At 31.6% G+C, this 20,027-nt stretch overlaps 2 protein-coding genes and 2 non-coding genes across 4 annotated transcripts; all 4 read right to left on the bottom strand.

Moving 5' to 3' along the window:
- Nucleotides 1-3,783: 3,783 nt before the first annotated feature.
- LOC145163473 (protein FAR1-RELATED SEQUENCE 5-like) lies at nt 3,784-12,412 on the bottom strand. The gene is made up of 11 exons (XM_079082311.1): nt 12,312-12,412; nt 12,009-12,166; nt 10,464-10,564; nt 10,072-10,134; nt 9,920-9,990; nt 9,314-9,820; nt 9,112-9,121; nt 4,908-5,334; nt 4,767-4,828; nt 4,286-4,410; nt 3,784-4,168 (listed from the first exon to the last, which is right to left on the bottom strand). The coding sequence occupies exons 1-11, from the start codon at nt 12,410-12,412 to the stop codon at nt 3,784-3,786; spliced, it is 2,010 nt and encodes a 669-aa protein (XP_078938437.1).
- A 2,096-nt stretch (nt 12,413-14,508) lies between these two features.
- On the bottom strand, nt 14,509-18,675 carry LOC145165607 (uncharacterized). Its single transcript, XM_079084365.1, has 3 exons — nt 18,585-18,675; nt 15,952-17,213; nt 14,509-15,712 (listed from the first exon to the last, which is right to left on the bottom strand). Exons 2-3 carry the CDS (start codon nt 15,958-15,960, stop codon nt 14,675-14,677), a joined length of 1,047 nt encoding a protein of 348 aa, XP_078940491.1. The 5' UTR covers nt 15,961-17,213; nt 18,585-18,675; the 3' UTR covers nt 14,509-14,674.
- LOC145168143 (small nucleolar RNA snoR128) lies at nt 18,031-18,125 on the bottom strand. Its single transcript, XR_013741730.1, has one exon. It is a non-coding gene; the product is annotated as a small nucleolar RNA snoR128 (small nucleolar RNA).
- Nucleotides 18,316-18,409, bottom strand: LOC145168142 (small nucleolar RNA snoR128). The gene has a single exon (XR_013741729.1). It is a non-coding gene; the product is annotated as a small nucleolar RNA snoR128 (small nucleolar RNA).
- Nucleotides 18,676-20,027: the final 1,352 nt, after the last annotated feature.

Raw genomic sequence — 20,027 nt, 5'->3', positions numbered from 1 at the left:
AAATAATCATGGTGAGACTATTCAACAAAGTGAAAATGAAAATATGTTGGATAAAGTTGTTGACAACATTGTGGATAATGTCATTGGAATTGGATTTTCAAGTTTAAATAGTCAAGAAGATGAAATCTGGAATGACCCTGAAATTAAAACTATTTTGGATAATATTGATATAGGTAAATTTTGACTTACTTTTATTTTATAAAAATATTAATACATAATAACAAAATTTTTTATTAAATTTTGACCAGGGTCACCAATGACTAGAAGTAAAACTAATACTCTGATCAGTCAAGTTATTCAAGGTATGTTAGTATCAGCTTATTATTTATTCACTAATTCATTAATTAATTATATTTAACATATAATATTAAATGGATCTTGCAGAAAAGGGAAAATCAGAAGGTGTACATAAACAAGGAGAAGAAGTTGAAAAAAGAAAGGGAGATGATACAGGTAAATGAATGATTCAATATATATTACAATACTTATATTGATTTTTTTTAATAACATTGTTTATTCATAAGTGAATAAGACACTATATAAATAAGTAAAAAAGATAGAATATTCATATATGATGTATATGTTTCAGGCAAGGGAAACTCTAAATATGGAAATAAAGGAGGAGCAGAAGCTAAGAACACAAAAGATGGAGGTGTAGATAAACAAACAAAAATTGAGAAAGAAAATGCAGATGATAGAGGTAAATAGTTGATTCACTAATAAATGAATATAATAAGTTTGATTATTCACAAATGAATAACACAGTATACGAATAAATAAAAAATATAGTATTATTTATTCATAAATAATGATATGCATTACTTATTCATAATTGAATACATTACTTATTCACAAGTGAATAAGACAATGTAAGTAATGCTTACATTTATTTTTTGAATAACACACTTTTCATTTATTAATAAGTAAAAGATAGAATTACTTGTTCATAAGTAATGTTATGCATTACTTATTCAAAAATTAACATATTGCAATATTTATATTCATTTATGAATAACTAATACAATGTTTTGAATATAGATACATTATTCAAATATGTTCTTTATCTTTCAGGAAAGAAAAAGTCTGAAAATGAAAACAAAAAAAGGAGGAGAATCTGACAAGACAAAAGGAAATAAAGGAGGTAACAATTTGGAAAAACATTTCAAAATATAAAAAAATATTATAATTAACATACAACTATTTATATGATAAATCTCATGGCATGCATATAATACTCATCCAAGCTTTAGTCTAGGTCTCAGTCAAGATTCAGATCAAACTTCAAGTAAAAAATCTAATGAATCTTCACCAAAAAAAACCACTTATAAAGAAACAAATCAAAGATGACGATCAGAGGGTTGTGATCAGATTAGCAAACAAAAATGTTCTTAATCCAAATTCAATCTCTGTAGCAATTCCTATAGAAGTAGGACCATCAAAGCATGATTTGGATGAACCAAGAGAGAAGAAGCTTGTTGATGCTTTCAAATCAACTTACAAATGCAAGATAATAGACACAAAAGCTAAGCTGACACATCAGGAGAGTATTGTCTGTGAGTGGTTGTTCAACTTGCAAGGGAATACATCGTAAGTAACTTTATTTTATAGACATATTCATATATGATTATTATATAAATAATAATGTATGACATTTTGATTATATATTTGTAGAGATGTGGTTGTCCAGACAAAATATGGTTAGATAACATAAAGAGAAATTATGGAAAGTCTATATGCAAACACAGAGATTTTTGCAGAAGTTTTAGACACTTGGGCTGATTTACTTAACCACCAAGAACTGGGAAGGGATTTCGGAAATTCACCATACAGACTCTTCTTGAAAGTTGGAGTTTCTATAAGTTTATGTTCTAATTAATTTCTTCTTCATTCATAAATGAATATACCAATATGATGTATTCATTTATGAATATTATATTTATTTACAACTGAAATTCACATATGATTATACCAATATGATGTGTTCTTTAAGATAGTTACGTATATGCAACTGAAATTCACATATGATTATAACAAAATGATGTATTCATCTTTGAATATAAAAATTAAAAATAAATATCTTTAGTATATACTTATGATTAATATACCAACATGATGTATTCATTTATGATTAACAACTTCCTAATCCTTTAAAATTATATTGGTTACAGAATGCTTATGTATCTTCAACATTGTCTGATGAAAGAAAGTATGAAAAATTCAAGGAGAACTTTCATGACAGTACTGATGGGTACAAAAAAATCTTGAACATAAAAGATATTGACATGGTATGTTAATTAAACTTGTTTATATATATATATATATATATATATATATATATATATATATATATTATCAACAAAATACTTACCATTATATACATAAAAATAGGTATTCTTTCCAGTTGTTAGAAGTGCTCACATTTTTGTGATTGTATTCAACTTAAAGAAACCACCAGTTGAAATTATGGACAACAGTGCAGTTGAGGGGGATTATGAAGGGAAATATGGAGTGCTATTGAAACCTTTGATAAGTACCCAATTCACAACAACATATAAGAACCAATTTATTACATATCTAACTTTTATTTTATTTAATGATCAGAAAAATTTGTTTGTGAGATACTTTAAAGAAATAAACCATCCAAGAGCCAATGTCATCTCAAAAGAAAGTATCACACCCCAACGACTTGAAATGCCATGGAGAACAGTTAAAAACATAGTTGATTGTGGGGTCTTTGCAATGAGACATATAGAGACCTATATGGGACAACCAATATCAAATTGGAAACCAGGTCTTCATAAAGAAAGTGCAATTCAACAAACTACTTTAGATAAGCTCAGGAAAAGGTATGCACACTGAATGCTAACTTCTGAAACTAACATGTTGAAGGCTAAGGTGTTGGATCTTGCTGAAAAATATCAAAATGTTGAATTCAAAGTGCGTACCGCTCATGCATACAAGGCTATGCAAACAATTCAAAAAATGTTAAACGAATATTTATGATTGCTTGTGATGAAGTGTGATGGTGTAGAACATTTTTTGTTAAAGTTGAATGAATTTGGAGGACATGTAAGATGATTCTGTGAAACAAGTTTTAGATCGTTTGCTAAATGTTATTGAACATCGTTTAAATAGTTTGTGAAATGCTTATGAACAAGTTTTATTATCTTGTGTTGAATGATTATGTAATAGAAACAAGTTTGCTTATTTCTGTTAGTTTTTTATATTCAACTATTTTCCAATCTTTATTACTGTTTATTCATAAATGAATACCAATATGATATATTCATTTATCATTAAGTTAGGAGTAATATGTTAGTATAACAAAGATCATATATGAATATACAAAGTTCGGATATGAATATAACTTATTTATTAGTATAACAAAGTTCACATATTTGTATTCATTTATGATGTATTCATTTCTGCTAGTTTTCAATTTTATTTAAGTTTATTCATAATTGAATACCAACATGATATATTCATTTACCTTTAATATGTAAATAATAACATCTTCAATTATAAATGAATCCACATATTATGTATTCATTTATGAATAATTTACAAATAATATGTGTATTTCACATATCAATTTACCATATCAATATAACTTATTTAATAGTTAATTAAAAAACATATATCATATATACATTTTAAAAAAACATATATTTCACATATCAATTTACCATATCAATAATTATTCATACATTAATATTATTGTTTATGGTTATTATCTGCATATATTCATAAATGAATAAAACCAAAAAACATAAAAAAAAACCCCTAAATGTCTTTTGTTGATTGAGCAGCTGCAATTCTTACTGGACATGTACGTAAATTGTGAGGAACTCGTTTTCCACATCCTGAGCACATTTTATGTTCTTTTTTAGAATTTTCGTATGCTACTTCACCTGTACTTGGAATTCTTTTCTTGATTCCAGAACCTTTATTGCTTTGAACTTGAGGAACATGAATATTAATCTTTTTTGGAATAGGAATAGAAACACACATAAGCTTGCATACGACTTCACCATCCGTCTTGTTTTTCAATCCAGTAAATGTATAATCACTCTCACTCTCAAATTCCTTCAACAACATCTGTTGTTCCTCAGCAAACAAAGCCAATTTCTTTTTGTCATCTCTTGCAATATCCAAACATGATTCAAAACTATAATATGAATCATTGACTAGCTTCACATTCTCACAATCCCCTGAATCATATTGAAGAGAACTAAAACGATAATTTCGTGATATCACATCCTTTCTCCATCATTTTAGAATGTACCTTTCAGGAATTTCTTTAACACCACATCTCATCATTATTGTAAAAGCATCTCTACATAAAACACTCATACGCATGAAATGTTCACAACTGCAATTTATTTCTTTCTCTTCAGCTTTTATATCAACCTGATACAAAAACATAATTAAAAATGAAAAACCAATTTAAACAAAATTTACACATTTACAATCATATATAAATACTCATATATGAACAATCATATATAAGTATTCATATATGAATATTACATTCTAATCATATACAATAATACATATTCATAAATGAATAATAATAAATAAATATTCATATATAAATAATCACATTGTAAATATTCATATAAGATATGAATTTAAATTCATATATGAACATGTTCTAATTTTAAAATGATCAGAATATTCATATATGAATATTCTCATATTCATATATGAATATTCTCATATTCATATATAAACATTAAATTTCTCATAAAAAACTATTAAATTACCTTAAACTCATTTTTAAATTCGTTTTTACTGTTGTGTTGCACAATGTAAACTTCCCATCCATCTTCAATACCAACATACGAGTATGTACATAAAAAAACTTGTTTTATATATTTCCTTTTGCACCTCAAAAAATAATGTACTTGTATAAACCTTTGATGCTTGTAGTTCTATTTCTCGAGGTGTTTGCATTTTATATGATACTTTCTTTGATGCCTTATCAAGCTCTCGTTGAGTATTCATTTGCTTTTGAATGGCAGTGTCGTAATTCATCATGAAATTCAAAAGTAAATTACCACTTTCTGAGTAGGTATTAAAGAATGAATTCTTACTCTCTGACATCGACGTAGTCTTCATCAACCCACACATTGGAATATCATTAAAATATCCAGGTATCCATGAATCACATTTTGTAAACATGTCTTTAAACCATCTCGTGTCTTCAAGATTGAATTCCTTCATAAGCAAACCCCACTTCACCTCAAAGACATCAGGTTTCATATTAATGTCCCAAACAAGCTTCGAGAATCTTTTTCTAAAGTATGTGTTCATAAATAAATCATTTGATATCTGTATTAAAACAAAAATAAAATAAACTTCTATATTTATTCATAAATGAATAAATATTAATAAGTAAAATAACAATAAATACTCATAAATGAATATACTAATATTTGAAAAATTAGTATATTCATCTATGAATAACTAAATACTATCTAACATATTTGAAATATATTAAAATAATGCCTTGTTTTTCAACTTCTTCATTATATGCCACATACATAATTGTCACAACCAGGAAATTCTATGCTTTTGTAATCATTATCAAGGACAAAATTGTAAACAAAATCTGGAAGCATGCATGATGTTTATTCAATGACAACAAAATTACATCAAAAACTCTATACAAACACTTCAAATGGTCAACGAAAGATTGGAAACCCTAAAAATCCTGGTTTAACTCCGTTATGGACTAGGATTTCCTTATTGGGCCTAATGGGCCAATAAGCTTCCAATTTGACTATTTTGGACTTGGAACCCTTAAATGGGCCCTAATTGGACCCACTTTCATGAAACTTAACCTTTTGGGCCTTATGGGTCTAAAATGGATCATTTTACACTTATGGGCCTTATTGGGCCATAAGTGAATTAAATTCCTTATTGGACCGTAAACCCTCTCCCAATTGGATTTCATTAGGCCGTGAACTACCCTAAAGGCCCAATGGGCCGAAAACTTGTATAGAGACTTCGCACTTTCGAGCAAGACCAAGAATGGGCCAAAGTGATTCCTTTCCTCTTTCTTTAGCCCATTTCGGCCCAATACAAAAAAAAGATGTAGATTAATAAGAGCTAGACACCTAATATTTATCTCATGGATATCCATGCAAGGTTCCCACCTCCCCATGCATCTATCACCTCACTACTTCTCTCCTCCCTCTCTTCTTCTTGTCTTCGGCCGAGGATCACACACACACACACACACCTCACTTGAATTTTCTCTCAAACACTCACAACAACAACCCCTCATTTCCTCTCAAAAATTTCGAGATCTAGGGCATTTCAAGAAGGTTTTTCCATAAAAATCATCATCCTTGGTAAGTTGTTACTTAGATCCATGGCTTAGTTTCTTTATTACATCAAAAATATCCTCCTAACTCATGCAAAATTCGTGATCTACTCCTTAGAATCCATCTAAACCAAAGTCCTCTCAAGAAGCTTACTAGGGCCGAAAATCACATCAACCTCTTCCATTTCTTCTTCAAGACCGTGAGCAACTAAGCAAGGTGAGTTCATACCCCCCTTTGTTTTCGGTTTTTACTTGTTTTTGGGGGGGAGAATACAAGTAAATATGTTGATCTATGTGTGTGTGCATGTTATATGTGATTTCTTTGGTTTGTGTTGTGAAAATGTGATATTATTTGTTATATCTCGAGATCTATTGCTAAAGTGTAAAGGATACATAAACAAATAACATAATAAACAACATACTTCAAAGATCTAAGAGTCTTTAGGCTTAAGAAGTGAAAACAAAGCCAAAAATCTTTATAAGTGTCATTTTTGCAAAAATAACAAAGATTTGGGTAAAATATGATATTTTCGGTTTTATAAGGATAAAATAGTATTATTTACATAAAAATCTGACTTTTATGAAAATAACACTTTTCAAGGGGTCAAAAACATAAATTATAGCTTATTGGGCTTACATTTGGGCCTCACGGGTTTTTGGGCCCAAAATTGCGAAAAATGAAGAGTTTTGGGGGCTGAAGTTGTAAATTTATTAAAATATGAGTCTAAAACGTAAATAAACTATTTCAGGGGCTGAAAATGACTTTGATGCAAAAATTTGACTAAAAATGCAAAGTTTTTGATTTTGGGGTCAAAATTATAAAACTTACGGAATTTAAGCCAAAAGTGTAAACTTGTTACAAATAAGGGCTGGAAATGGCAAATACAATAGTTTTGGGCTGAAATTATTATTTAAATAAAGTTTGGTTCGAAAATGTCAAGAAAAATGGTTTAAGGACCAAAAATGTCAATTTTCATAAAAAGGGACTAAAAGTGCCATTTTTATAGATAAAGAGGCTGGAATGGTCAAAATAAATATTTTTGGGCCAAATAGGCTACTATTAAATTATTGGGTTAAAAATATTAAGTTTATAACGCATGGTTTTTAAAAAATGTTTATATATATATATATATATATATATATATATATATATATATATATATATATATATATATATATATATATATATATATATATAACCAAAGCTTCATTATAAATCAAACGTCAAAGTATTTTTAACATTGCGAATAAACATTTAGCATACAACAAATACATACACTACGAACTTAAAATCGATAAGCTATAAATGATTCAATGATTGAGCCCAAAATCTTCTGTTCGTGCTATTGGGTCTTTGTGGCCCAATATCATGATTATTGGGCCCAATATATTCAAACATGTTTATTGGGTCTTGGTGATCCAATTACATGTCCAATGGGCCTTTATCAGCTTTAACATGCTATTGGGCCTTAGTGGTCCATTTGCATTGCTAATAAGACCCTAAACATTCATAATATGCTTAATGGGCTATAACGTGTCCGTAGCATACTCGACAGTCTATAATAACATACATAATTTGTGGACCACCGTTGTCCCCTTTCATGTCTGTTAGGCTTACTTCATATTCACGTAAACATAATTCGGGTTGTAAAACAAGGTTATTCAATTTCATTGGGATTTAGTGAGAAATATCGGGTGGCACCAATAAATGTCGGCCGTAGCCTGCAGTTATAATCAGAGTCTCCTGGAGGGAGAGCGAGAGTTTGTGTATAGATCTATACGGGGGTGACTCCCCCACACCTGAGCTGTTCGCTACAGTTAGACTCGGCCAGTCTAGGGTGACAAAATCTTGATCAAAACCGGCATTTGGAAAAATGCCAAGACAGGCGAATTAGTCACTATTATGCATGGTTATAACGACTCACATAGAGATCCATTACCATCTAAGTATTCATGGGAAATCATATTCATACACTGTGACGATGCAAAGTGATGTATACAATAATACAAAACTATCATACTAGGTAAATTGGAAAACATCAGGTTTTCCGGGGAAACGACATTGTTCACTTCTACATACAACAACTATAATACAAGGAACAATTATGAAGAACATTCACTTTTACATGTTTTGAAATCACATACATATGCACTTATGGGATCATCACATCTTTTTCGCAAACAGTTTTTGTTACAGAAAATATCGGATTTTCTGGGTTTTACAAACAATACAAACTAGTTTTATATCAAACATGCTTATGAACTCACTAACATTATATATGTTGACCGTTTTCAAAATAACTTGTATTCTCAGGAAATCGTTAGACTGAAAAACCTCCAAGTGTGTCTCAGGAAATTTCTTTTGTGTGAAATGTTAATCATCAGACAATTTATGTTTTGAAATATGTCATGTAAACAATGTACTTGATATGAACAAGGTCAGTTGTAATGTATTAATGCATGGTGATGTTTATGTTATGTTTCACGTATATTCATTGTGATGATATTTCAATTTAAGTCACACGAGCCCTCGGACGTTTCCGCCGTCTGGTTCGGGGGTGTAACAATAATCGGTGCTTTGAATTAGGAAACACATTCTCAATAGCTTGTTTTATTGCAGCATCTTGATCGGTTAAAACAAGTGTTGGTTCTTTCCCATGAGTTTTAAGAAATGATTTAAGCAACCAAGAGTAGGACTCAATGCTTTCATTGCTTAGCAACCCCGCTCCAACAGTAACTCATTTTTTATGATGGTCAATAGCAGTAAATGGAACAAAAACCATTCGATACCTAACACACAAAAAAAGTGTTCATTAAAGTCAATTTTTGATGTATTCATAAGTGAATATAAAAATATTCATGTATGAATACAGTTACAGTATATTATTAAAATAATTTCAACAATAAAAACTGAACATTAAACATAAAGTTAAAATATTCATATATGAATAAACTATAAAAAAAGTAGATAGAATAACTTACTTGTTTGTTCGGAAAGTCGCATCAAACGAGATAACATCACCAAATTCAGCATAATATGTCTTCTCCATTTCATCAGCCCAAAACATAGAGTCCAAAACATCATCTTGACAATTAAACTCAAATGAGTAATTTGGATAGTGATCTCGACGGTCATTCATTGTGTTTACTATCATTTGGGCATCTTTATAACCTATAACCCTGTTGATATCTCTCCTTAAATTTTTATAGTCAACTACTTTGGGCTTTACAAACTCATACCCACCTCTCATACTTGCCCTCAACTTATGAGCCATAGTTGGACCTATATTTGATGTGGAAGCACACACTATAAACTCTTTTTCTGAATATGACATTTGTCTCGCTTTTTTTAAATCACTTCTCTTCTCAAGTGGATGGTTGTGAAGTTCATCAAACTGAAAAACTTTATAATCTGGAGTTCCATACACAAATTCAAATATAATCTTTGCTTGACAACCAATAATTCTTGAATTTGAATTTTGTTTCCTCCTAACACCACTTGTACCCAATGTGTCACGAGATTTCTATTTCTGTTTGCCACCACGAGTACATATAACATGTTTCTTCTTCATAATTTTGTTATCAAACCTTGACTGGGTGCTCGGTCTCACATCAAAACCACCAATTTCAGCATACTCAGAATACATTTTAATGGCCAACTTTAATGATTTAAAGATTAAACCTTTAAATGGAATAAGTTGAACAGGTACATCTGGCTTATAGACATGTTCTCCAATTACCTCACCACAATATTGTGCATCATCTACTGAACTCGAAGATTCACTTGCTAAAAAATTATAAATCTAAATCAATCTACTAATGCATGAATAAAACAATCATATATGAATACATGAAATTCATATGAATAAAACAAAAAACAATGTTTATTTAATGGATTAATAAAACATTCATATATGAATACATAAAATTCATGAGGATTCAAAATATATAAAATAAACATAACTTATTCATATATGAATAAAATGAAAATAATAATAAATTCGAAATTACAATTATCACACGTTTATTCATATATGAATAAGATAACAATTTATTCAGATTAACAAATTCATATGTCAATACATGATAATCAACAAAATTAAAAACAACATAATAATTCAATAAGTGATACCTTCAAAAATGAGTTCTCAACATCTTCTTCTCCACTCTCACACATAGAAGAATACAAATCACCATCAATAACACTAAAATTGACATAATAAACCAAATAATCTGTAGAAAACAACAAAAACAATCTTAATATCGATGAAAATCATGATAAAATATAATAGAAACTGAACGACAACAAAATTAAAAAAAACACAAAAAAAAGTCGTAAATATGAAAACTTGATTAATTTCGAATATATCTCACCTCAGCGTACAAAAGATCCGAAAGAAACTTAAATCAACTCGATCAGATGATGCAATTAAGCAATCTCTCTCAGTTCAGAGCATAAAAACTACAACGATATATCCGATTGAAAATTAAATCAGCTTCGATTTGAAATAGAGATCTCAAACTACAAAACAAAAATCCGATGAAACAACTCCAATACAGATTCGAAACTCCATGATAACGGAAATAATACGCGTAATTCCTAACGAATTATATAAAGCAATAATCTTGATAATGAACTCCGATATATCCGATTCAAACGATATACAAACCTGATCAAATCGGAAACTGAATACGAAGAAGAAAATTGAAATACAGACGCGAAACTTCACGATTAATGGAAAAAATACATATAATTGCTAACGAGTGATATAAAGAAAAGAATCTTGATAATGAATTCCTCCATATCCGATTTAAACGAGCTAAAGATATCATCAAATCAGAAATGATTACAACAAACAGGTAAGTTCAATATAAAAAAGTGGCTAATTTATAGAGATATCATCAAATGACACGCACGTTTTTTTAAGGTTTACATGTTAGATAAATGATTGGCTGAGAATGGTTCCCCCATTCTCAACCTTTTTTATTTTCTCAATTGAACATATATATATATATATATATATATATATATATATATATATAAATTTCGTAAGATGGTATCAGAAACATCATGTTGGTCAACTGGTTCAGCGTGTTCTCCTTAAACATTGAGGTTCAAGTTTGAATTTTGTCCTTTCTGTTTTCTTGTTCTAAACATCGAAATTTATTATGCTTTAAAAATGTAATCCCACATCGGTGGTAGCTTCAAACTTAAGCCTTTTCCAACCCTTATTTAACACAATATCATCCTCATTTTCATTCTAAGCTTTGAGGCTTCCCACATCGATAGTGGGATAAAACTCAAGCCTACACTCCTCTTCTATATAACATTTGTTATATTCTTGCTACTTGGCTTAGTCAAAACCATTGGTTAAATTGACTAATTGGCTAAGTTTAAAATTTTTGTGTTTAAAATCGATAAACCTAAAACCGAACCCAGAAAAACCGAGAAACCGAACCCATCGGGTTTTTGTTTGGGTTGGGTTCTAATTTTCTAAAAACCGATAATTTAGTTTTAGGCTCGGTTTTAGGTCAAAACCGACTCAACCCGGCCCATGCTCACCCCTAGGCGCTACAACTTCCGGTGAGTAGGTTGAAGACGGCTCCAGTTATGGGTTTTATTTGTCAGCGACAGTTGCAAAGTCAGTCATTCACACCGGTCAATCCCCCAACAAACCTCCACCATTTTCGAATGGGGTTCGTCGGGGACGACGTGCATTGATACCGGAATGCCATCCTTTTGCTCTAATTACTTTGTAAGTGCAGGAATCGGTGAATCCGATCTTGAACCTTCTGAAATCTTGTATACCTTCTCTATGATTTCTCTTTCCGATTCTGAAATCTCCATGTCACATCACATTCGTTTGGATTTGAGGTGTTGATTGGTGTTTGATAGTCGAGAAACACTATTGATTTGAAGTGTTTTAGGTTGAATTTCTTGATAGCCATCAAAACTCCCCTATGAGAACAGTTTACTAACCTCGTATCATCGCAAGCACCAGAGCTCAAGCTTAGATTCGTGTCATCGCAAGCACCAATGACAAAAGCAAACCCCGACAGGGCGTTTCCTCTTCTTCTCATAATCGATACCCTTCGACTTGGCCTGAAATTCACGAACCTCTACTAAAAACCGCCACACTTCCGCCACCACTGTTGGTTTCGGTTCTCTCCATGTGCCAGTAAGGCAGTAACGTTGACGATTAACCCAGTCACAGTCACCACAATCGCAAATTAGGTGGAGGGAGATAGTGAAATCTGAAGCGTAAGATGTGGAGAAGGAACGGGAGTACCAATTTGCTCCAAGGTAGGACGGCCAAAATGAAAAATTAGGGTAAACATTATCACACCCACGTGACAATGACCTAGACTTCTTTAATCTAGATGACAATGACGTGGAATTGGCAAAGTGCAAGGTATGATGGGTGACATCGGGTGACCCCTTCATATTTAAAAAAAATGACCTTTTGAAACATAAAAAGAACAGTACATGCCCCTCAAATGCAAAAAATAAAAATCATTTAAACCAATGTACTAAAGTTTGTTGGGCCACAAAGCAAGAATGAATAATTGAACGGTCAGAGCCCAAGAATGAGCAATTGAGCAATTGAACGGTCAGAGCAAGAATGAGCAATTTAAACCATTTTCTATGTACAAAGCAAGAATGAGCAATTGAACAATTGAACGGTCAAACCAAGCCTAACCGAATCAAAACATGTTATCATATAACAAGCCAGGTATTGATTATTAAGATTGACCATTTTTTATTCGGGATTTTAGCCATTTGAATGGCACCAGTTTCGGGTAAACCAACTGTTAGGTGCATTTCATGCACCCATTTTGTAGTTTTACTCCATAAAAGTGCATTGCATTTAGGTTTAAACTCATGCATTTTGCATATTTTTCGGGATTTTTTATGATGCAATTTCATTCACACACTTTTGTGATATTTCAGGGACTTTTGAAGGTAGGATCTTAGTTGAGGTGATGAATAAGAGATTTGGATGAAGTTTCGGGACTTGTGGAGCATCGAGGAGGAAGATATCAAAGAAATGAAGATTTTGGCTTTTCAGAGGTTTACACGGCCGTGTAAATGTTTACACGGGCCGTGTAAACGAAGTCTCTCGAGCATTGTACTTTGAAAGCCTGACCAATTTTCACAGTGTACTTTTTGCATTTACACGGCCGTGTAAATGTTTACACGGCCGTGTAAATGTTTACACGGCCGTGTAAACGTGGTCACGGGTTTAAAACAGTTTTTCTTCTTTCTAAAAAGGAGCAACCGGTTCCAGAAAAAGGGGGTCGATTTTGTGAGTTCTAGAGGCGATTTTGGGGAGCATTTTGAAGGCAATTGTTGCTTGAAAACACTTAGGAACATTTGATTTCATTTTGTAAGAACTTTAATTTCATTTTCTAGATTTGTGATCTTGTTCTAGTCATGAGTGGCTAGAACCCTAGATTCTCCAACTTTATGTCTTGACTTCTAGTTGTGATTTCAATCATATGACTTGATGTTTGCTTTCAATTTTCTATCTAGTGAATTTGATTTTGTTTCAATTGAATATTTGATTTTAATTGTGATTCATATTGGTAATTTGAATTAGGGTTAGATTATTCAAGTTATCTAATTACAAAATCTGTAATTGTTTTGTGAATTGGACTAAGTAACAAGCACTAAATTGATTTCCATTGAATGAATTTAGTGTAAATCTTATTCACACACTCTTACACTCCCGAGCTTGTGAGTAGCATTGGGTGTTGTTGGGAACATTCACATAAACTTCATGCAATCTTTTAATCTAATTCTAAAAGCTTGTTTAGATTAGGTTAGTAAGGTTATAGTTAATCAAAGAGCTTGTTTTGGTTAATTAATGTGGTGAATGGGAAGTGTTAGAGCTTGTTAACACTTCCAAGTACCAACTTAGATGGAATTGAGCAAATATCATGTTATCTTGGAATCGCACTGCTAAATTGTCATACATAGAGTTGGAGTCCTTACAAATTCTGAGTTTAATTCACTCTTTTAGCTGATTACTTGTGTTTTTAAATGTTTGTATTAATCATTGCATTCTAAACCCACCTTATTTACTGTTGATGACCATAGTACCTTGCGCAAATAGGTATAGACTAATTATCCCGTGTCTCTGTGGATCGACCCTACCAGTGGCGGACGCAGAAAGTTTTCATAGCATTGGCACAATTTTTTTTTCGTCCGAATATAATAACATAAAAAAAAATTAAAAGTACTAATACATCAAACTGATCCATTACATCTTAATATTTAAATTTGACATTTACGGGTACACATTTTTTGAAACCGATCCATTACATTTTCGATCTTCACTTTCATAAGTGCTTCTTTTCCTTCACCACTCCACGGTTGTCGACATACCTCAAAACTATGGCCATTTGTTCTTTTTTTGATACATCACTAGATTCATTAACCAATAGAGAAAACACATCTTTACCAATTTCTTTGCAAATATCTACAACTATCTCTGTTGAAAAGCATTCAACAATTTGCTTTTGAGTCCTCGGGCACGTCACTTGATTATTTTGAGGAGCATTTTCTAAGGTAACATTGTGAATGCCTTCATTATGGTCTCTCAAGAAAGATAATAACTCCAAGAAAAGCCCTCTCTTAAGAGAGTTACTCGACTCATCTCGACCCCGAAATGGTAAACCATTTTTCAATAAAAATTTACAACACCAAATTGAAGCACCTAAACGAAGTTTATAATTACTCTCCTCAATCTTGGTTTGCTTCTTGAAGGCTGCACTAATAGATTGTTTTTCTTTCAATAAAAATTCACAATTTTCTTTTGCTTTGTGATGAAAACTATCAATACCACCCATATGATCTCTTAATGACTGTCTTTTATTCCAACTATCAAAACCTTGTGAAACAAATGCATCTCTCCCATGTTGTTTTCCCACCATGTCTCCACATACATAGCAAAATAAACAAAATGCGTTGTTCTCTTTTATGTTATATTCTAACCAATCAAAGTCATCAAACCACTTAACAACAAAAACTCTATCTTTTGAACCTATTTTCTTTGAAGGGAATGTATGACCCCTTGGTTGACAAGGTCCTTGAAGCAAATATGCCCTCCTTATTTCATCTCTTTGATTTGGATGGTAAGTTGTAATCTTTGGTCTAACACCCGGGTCTTTTGGAAGATCTTTCAATTCAACATTTGTAATTGGAGTAGTTGTAGGTTGTGGATTTACATTAGAAACCGAAGGGAATGATTGATTAGAAGGACATGGACTTTTAGAGGATTCTTCAAAACTTAAATCATTGGAGCATGGTCTTTTGGAGGATTCTCCAACACTTGATTTATTGATGCTTGTTCTTCCAAAAAAGGACCCAATTTTATCCTAACAATTCAATATCAAACAAATAAGTCATCCAATTGTTCAAAAACTCAATGGAAAAGAAACTAATTTGAATAATTTCAAGGTTAACAATCTAAGTATCTAACATTCTAACAACAAGTTACAAGTAAACATGTAATTTCAAGGTTAAGAACTACTAATTTCACCTAAACAATAAGAAATTTCAACAAAAAAACAACTAATCTGACTAATTTCATAAACCTAAAATTATCAATACTTACTTGTTTCATTGTATTTGTAGGTTTGAAAGGAGTGTCAAGCCAAGCCAAGCAAAATCGAAATACTTATGCCTTGCTATCTTATTGGTTGTAATCGATTGAATGGAGGCAGGAAGGGAGGCCGGTTTTTTTTTTTTCTTCTTGTTCGCTGTTCACAGCTTTCACATAAGACAGAAGTGCCGATTTTTTTTTCTTTTGAGTGGATCGATCGATTTCCTCTTCTTTTCTTTGACTGCGATGGATATTGGGTAATGGGTGGGTATGTGGGTCAATTGGGTTAAAAACTTAATAAACAACTTGGGCCACTCACAATGCATTTGAGCTATTGGGTTAATTTTCTTTATTTTATTGGACTAGCATTTTTATTTTTTGGGCCTCGAATTCTCGAAAGTATAGTGTCACCCGAACAAATTTGAAGCCGGTGCACCTAATAAATTTTTTTTTTACCCTTACGAACCGAAGCTGAGCAGTGGCCCGGGACCCCCCGCGCACCACACAAATCCGTAGGGCTGGCAATTCTCGACACGACCCGCGACACGACACGAAATAAATGGGTTTGGGTTGAGTTTTTCAACCCGCCAACCCGTTTATTAAACGGGTCATATATGGGTTTCTCAAAAAATAAACGGGTTGACACGCCAACCCGTTTATATTTTTAATAAAAAATATATTTTTTATTTTTAAATATATTTATGTATCAAATATTAATATTTAATAACTATTATATAATATATACCATTGATTCATAGATCATTTGAATTATCTATGTTTGTATTAATGTTTAGTTTGAATATGTTTGTATTAATGTTTAGTTTGAACATGTTTCTATGAGTGTTTTTAATTTTCATTTGGATGTTTAAGACTTAAGTATCTAAAATTCGGATATGTTTGCATCAACCATCAAGAATTTATTCATATTTAATTGTCAATTTTATTTATGGAATCTGACCCACAAACCCAAATTTGACCCACAAACCCGTCAACCTATGAACCCGTATAAATAAATGGATTGGCGGGTCATATATGAGTTTATGTTCCAAACCCGCCAACCCGTGACCTGTATATTTAAATGGGTCGTGTTTGGGTTGACATATTTTGACCCGCCAACCCGCTAACCCGCGACACGCCAACCCGAACACGACACGATTGCCAGGCCTACACATCCGCCACTGGATCCTACTTGCCTTGTACTACCTTTTGTTGAAATATAATGAGATTCTTTTGGAGTATATCATAGCACTTTATTTGTTGGGTTTGACACACGCCTAACACCAACCAAAAGGGAAAACCGACTCAGAAGATGAAATGATTTATGTTTCAGCATATTATATATAATTTGTTCTTTTTTTAGACTTTTAACTCCTTGTTGAAGGAGTAAAAAGTAGGATGAGATTTGTTGAAGGAGTAAAAAGTAGCATGAGATAATGAAATAGTATGTATTGTAGCAAACCCCATTACCAAACAAGTACTTCAAAGAAACAATCCCAAGCAACCAATAATTGCTTCATAAACCAATATTTCTATTTTATTTTCAGTTTACTTTCCACAAACCAATATTTCTATTTTATTTTCAGTTTACTTTCCACTGTTGAGCCGAATCACCAAATGGTTGCTTGCATGGTTAAAGCATGAATTAAATCCGGATTAAATTGGCATCCCATTCGGCTTCTATTTCAGTTGACAAACGACGGCTTCAGAATATGCTCACACCTAGTTGTCTTATAAATAAGGAGGTGAAGTCAACTACCATTTCAACAGTGACATATTGGCATGCCACATAGGTAAATGACTGGAGATAAAAAAAATGACTAAATTGAAAGAAAATTACCGGTTTTTAATTATAACTTTTTTAAAAATTTTCTTAAAATATTAGAATTTTATTGTTGAAAATCCTTTTAGCACAAACAAAGATAATCTGAGTAATTAAGGTGAGATATAAAAAAAAAAACAAACAGATGAATAGACCAAAAAAAACTTTTTTTCGTACTAAAAAATACGATGAGGATAATGGTCCTCGAATAATTACTTATACGAGTCATTACAACATGAAGACATAGAAGAAATAAGAAAGATGAGATAGCGTTGCTCAGTTAACCGCTCAGATCGACATATAAGTCGACGTTTCACAGAGCTTTAAGACTCTCAAAAAATTCTCATAGAATTTTTCATCATAGCAACCAAATCAAATAAATCATGAAAAACTGTAATTTGAGTGACAAATATTAAAAATATAAACAAAAACATCAAACTGCATAAGCCTGATCTAATCCTACTAGGTTAGAACCTCTAATTATACAACAAGCTATCGAATTAAAAAAACGATGCAATGGAATAACTCTACTAAAAATAATAGGCGATGAAATTACGTTGCTCAGCTAACCGCTCAGATCGACATTAATGTCGACGTTTCACGAAGCTTTAAACTCTCAAAAAAATCTCATTGACGTTATCATCATAGCAACTAGATCAAATCAATCACCAGAAAAGTTTATTTAAAAAGCAGAGCAAAGGAAACAAATCAAAATAAACTCATATAAACTAGGGATATCTCATGTGAATCCTTGGAAAGCAAACTAGACCACAAACTACTGATTGCAAAAGAAAAAGAAAGCATATCAAACTGAACGAATACATACAATTCCGGCTAGGGCACGTTTTGCAGCCGCCACAGCCCACAAGTTCTTCTTCAGGTGAAGGGCATATTGATGATTATATAAGAAAGAATGTTACACTTCACTCCTCATACAATTACTTAAGTTTCGTTGGACTCCATTATTTTTTTTAAAGAGGTATCACCAATGAAAAAAAAATTATAAAAAACCTTATATTTTATATTTTATTTCGGTTAAACTTTATTTTAACTTTATTTTTTTATTAAAAAAAACCTTATATTTTTTCATTTTTTTCAAAAAACCATGAACCTTGTTTTTTTCTGAAAAAACTCTCAACCTTCTATACTTCCAAATAAATTCTCAATTTTGTTAGTTTTTCTTGAAATAACCCTTATATTTTACAAAAAATTTTTAGAGAAAAATTAATAAAAGAGCCAAATCGAAAAAAAATAAAAATATACAAGGTCTTTTTCATTAAAAAAATAAAATTAAGATTTAATCCGGAAAAACATATAATATATATTTTTATGCGATTAACCAAAAAAAAAACAGTAAATTACACAAAACGTCCATGTGGTTGGTACAATTTGTTTCGTCCCTATGGTTAGTTTTCATTAGTATCGTCTCCAATTAAGTTTAAACATATAGAATTTGTCACTATTATACATGAAATGACTATATTGCTTTTATCTATTATTATATTTACTTTATTTTCTATCTAATTGTTAGATATAACTTTAAAATGGGAATTGAGTCACCCATTCCCCACCCTACCCTGCCCTACCATACCTCCATTCTTATTCTCTTCTCATTTCGGTTCAAAGAACCTTAATTATTGGACCAATATCATTGATTGCTTCCTCTATCGGAAACCACTAAATGTTGCTTCTTAGCAACAACCTTATCTTATTTCTGTTCCGCCTCTCTCACCTTCTTCGCCTTTTATTTGGTCATAAATTACTATATACCCACTTATTATCACTCACCATTCTCCATCCCTCCACCTTACACGTCTACTCGACCTCTCACAACATATTTTTCGTAAACCATCTCGATAATAGATTTGCTCTATCTTTCTCTAATGCACCTAAAACCATTTTTTATTTCTAGATTTTTTGGATCTAGAGGGACGATGAATTTCATCATATCCAACCACCATGTAACGTCCCAAAAATTATAAGTAAAATTTTTCTTTTAAATCCAACAAACAACCATTCAATCATTGAGAAAATCCCATATGAGTATAAAACATGTCATAATATCATCAGAGTACAAAAATCATAAAATATGGAACACTGGTGGATGCGGTGTGATCATGTCGGACCCTTCCCTTTTGAACCAGAAGTACCCGAACCCATAAACATAAAACTGTAAGCACGAAGTTTAGTGAGTTTCCCCAAAATAATCCATACTAAACAATCGATACAGGTCTACTTTGTTGGATTAGGTATCTTTCAATCGATACGG

Source organism: Lactuca virosa, chromosome 3 (genome assembly GCF_052849685.1).
Source record: "Lactuca virosa cultivar CGN04683 chromosome 3, Lactuca_virosa_CGN04683_v6, whole genome shotgun sequence".
Classification (NCBI taxonomy): Eukaryota; Viridiplantae; Streptophyta; class Magnoliopsida; order Asterales; family Asteraceae; genus Lactuca; species Lactuca virosa.
The sequence above is the reverse complement of the archived record's forward strand: the minus strand, read 5'-3'. Positions and strand labels throughout refer to the sequence as shown.

Bases quoted from the DNA above. Each gene is read 5' to 3' on its own strand.
- LOC145163473 (XM_079082311.1), bottom strand. From the start codon at position 12,412: ATGAGAAGAAGAGGAAACGCCCTGTCGGGGTTTGCTTTTGTCATTGGT. The intron at 12,167-12,311 runs GTTAGTAAACTG...TGGAGATTTCAG, and splicing joins GGTGCTTGCGATGATACGAG to AATCGGAAAGAGAAATCATA. The intron at 4,829-4,907 runs GTACATTATTTT...TTGGTATTGAAG, and splicing joins AGCATCAAAGGTTTATACAA to ATGGATGGGAAGTTTACATT.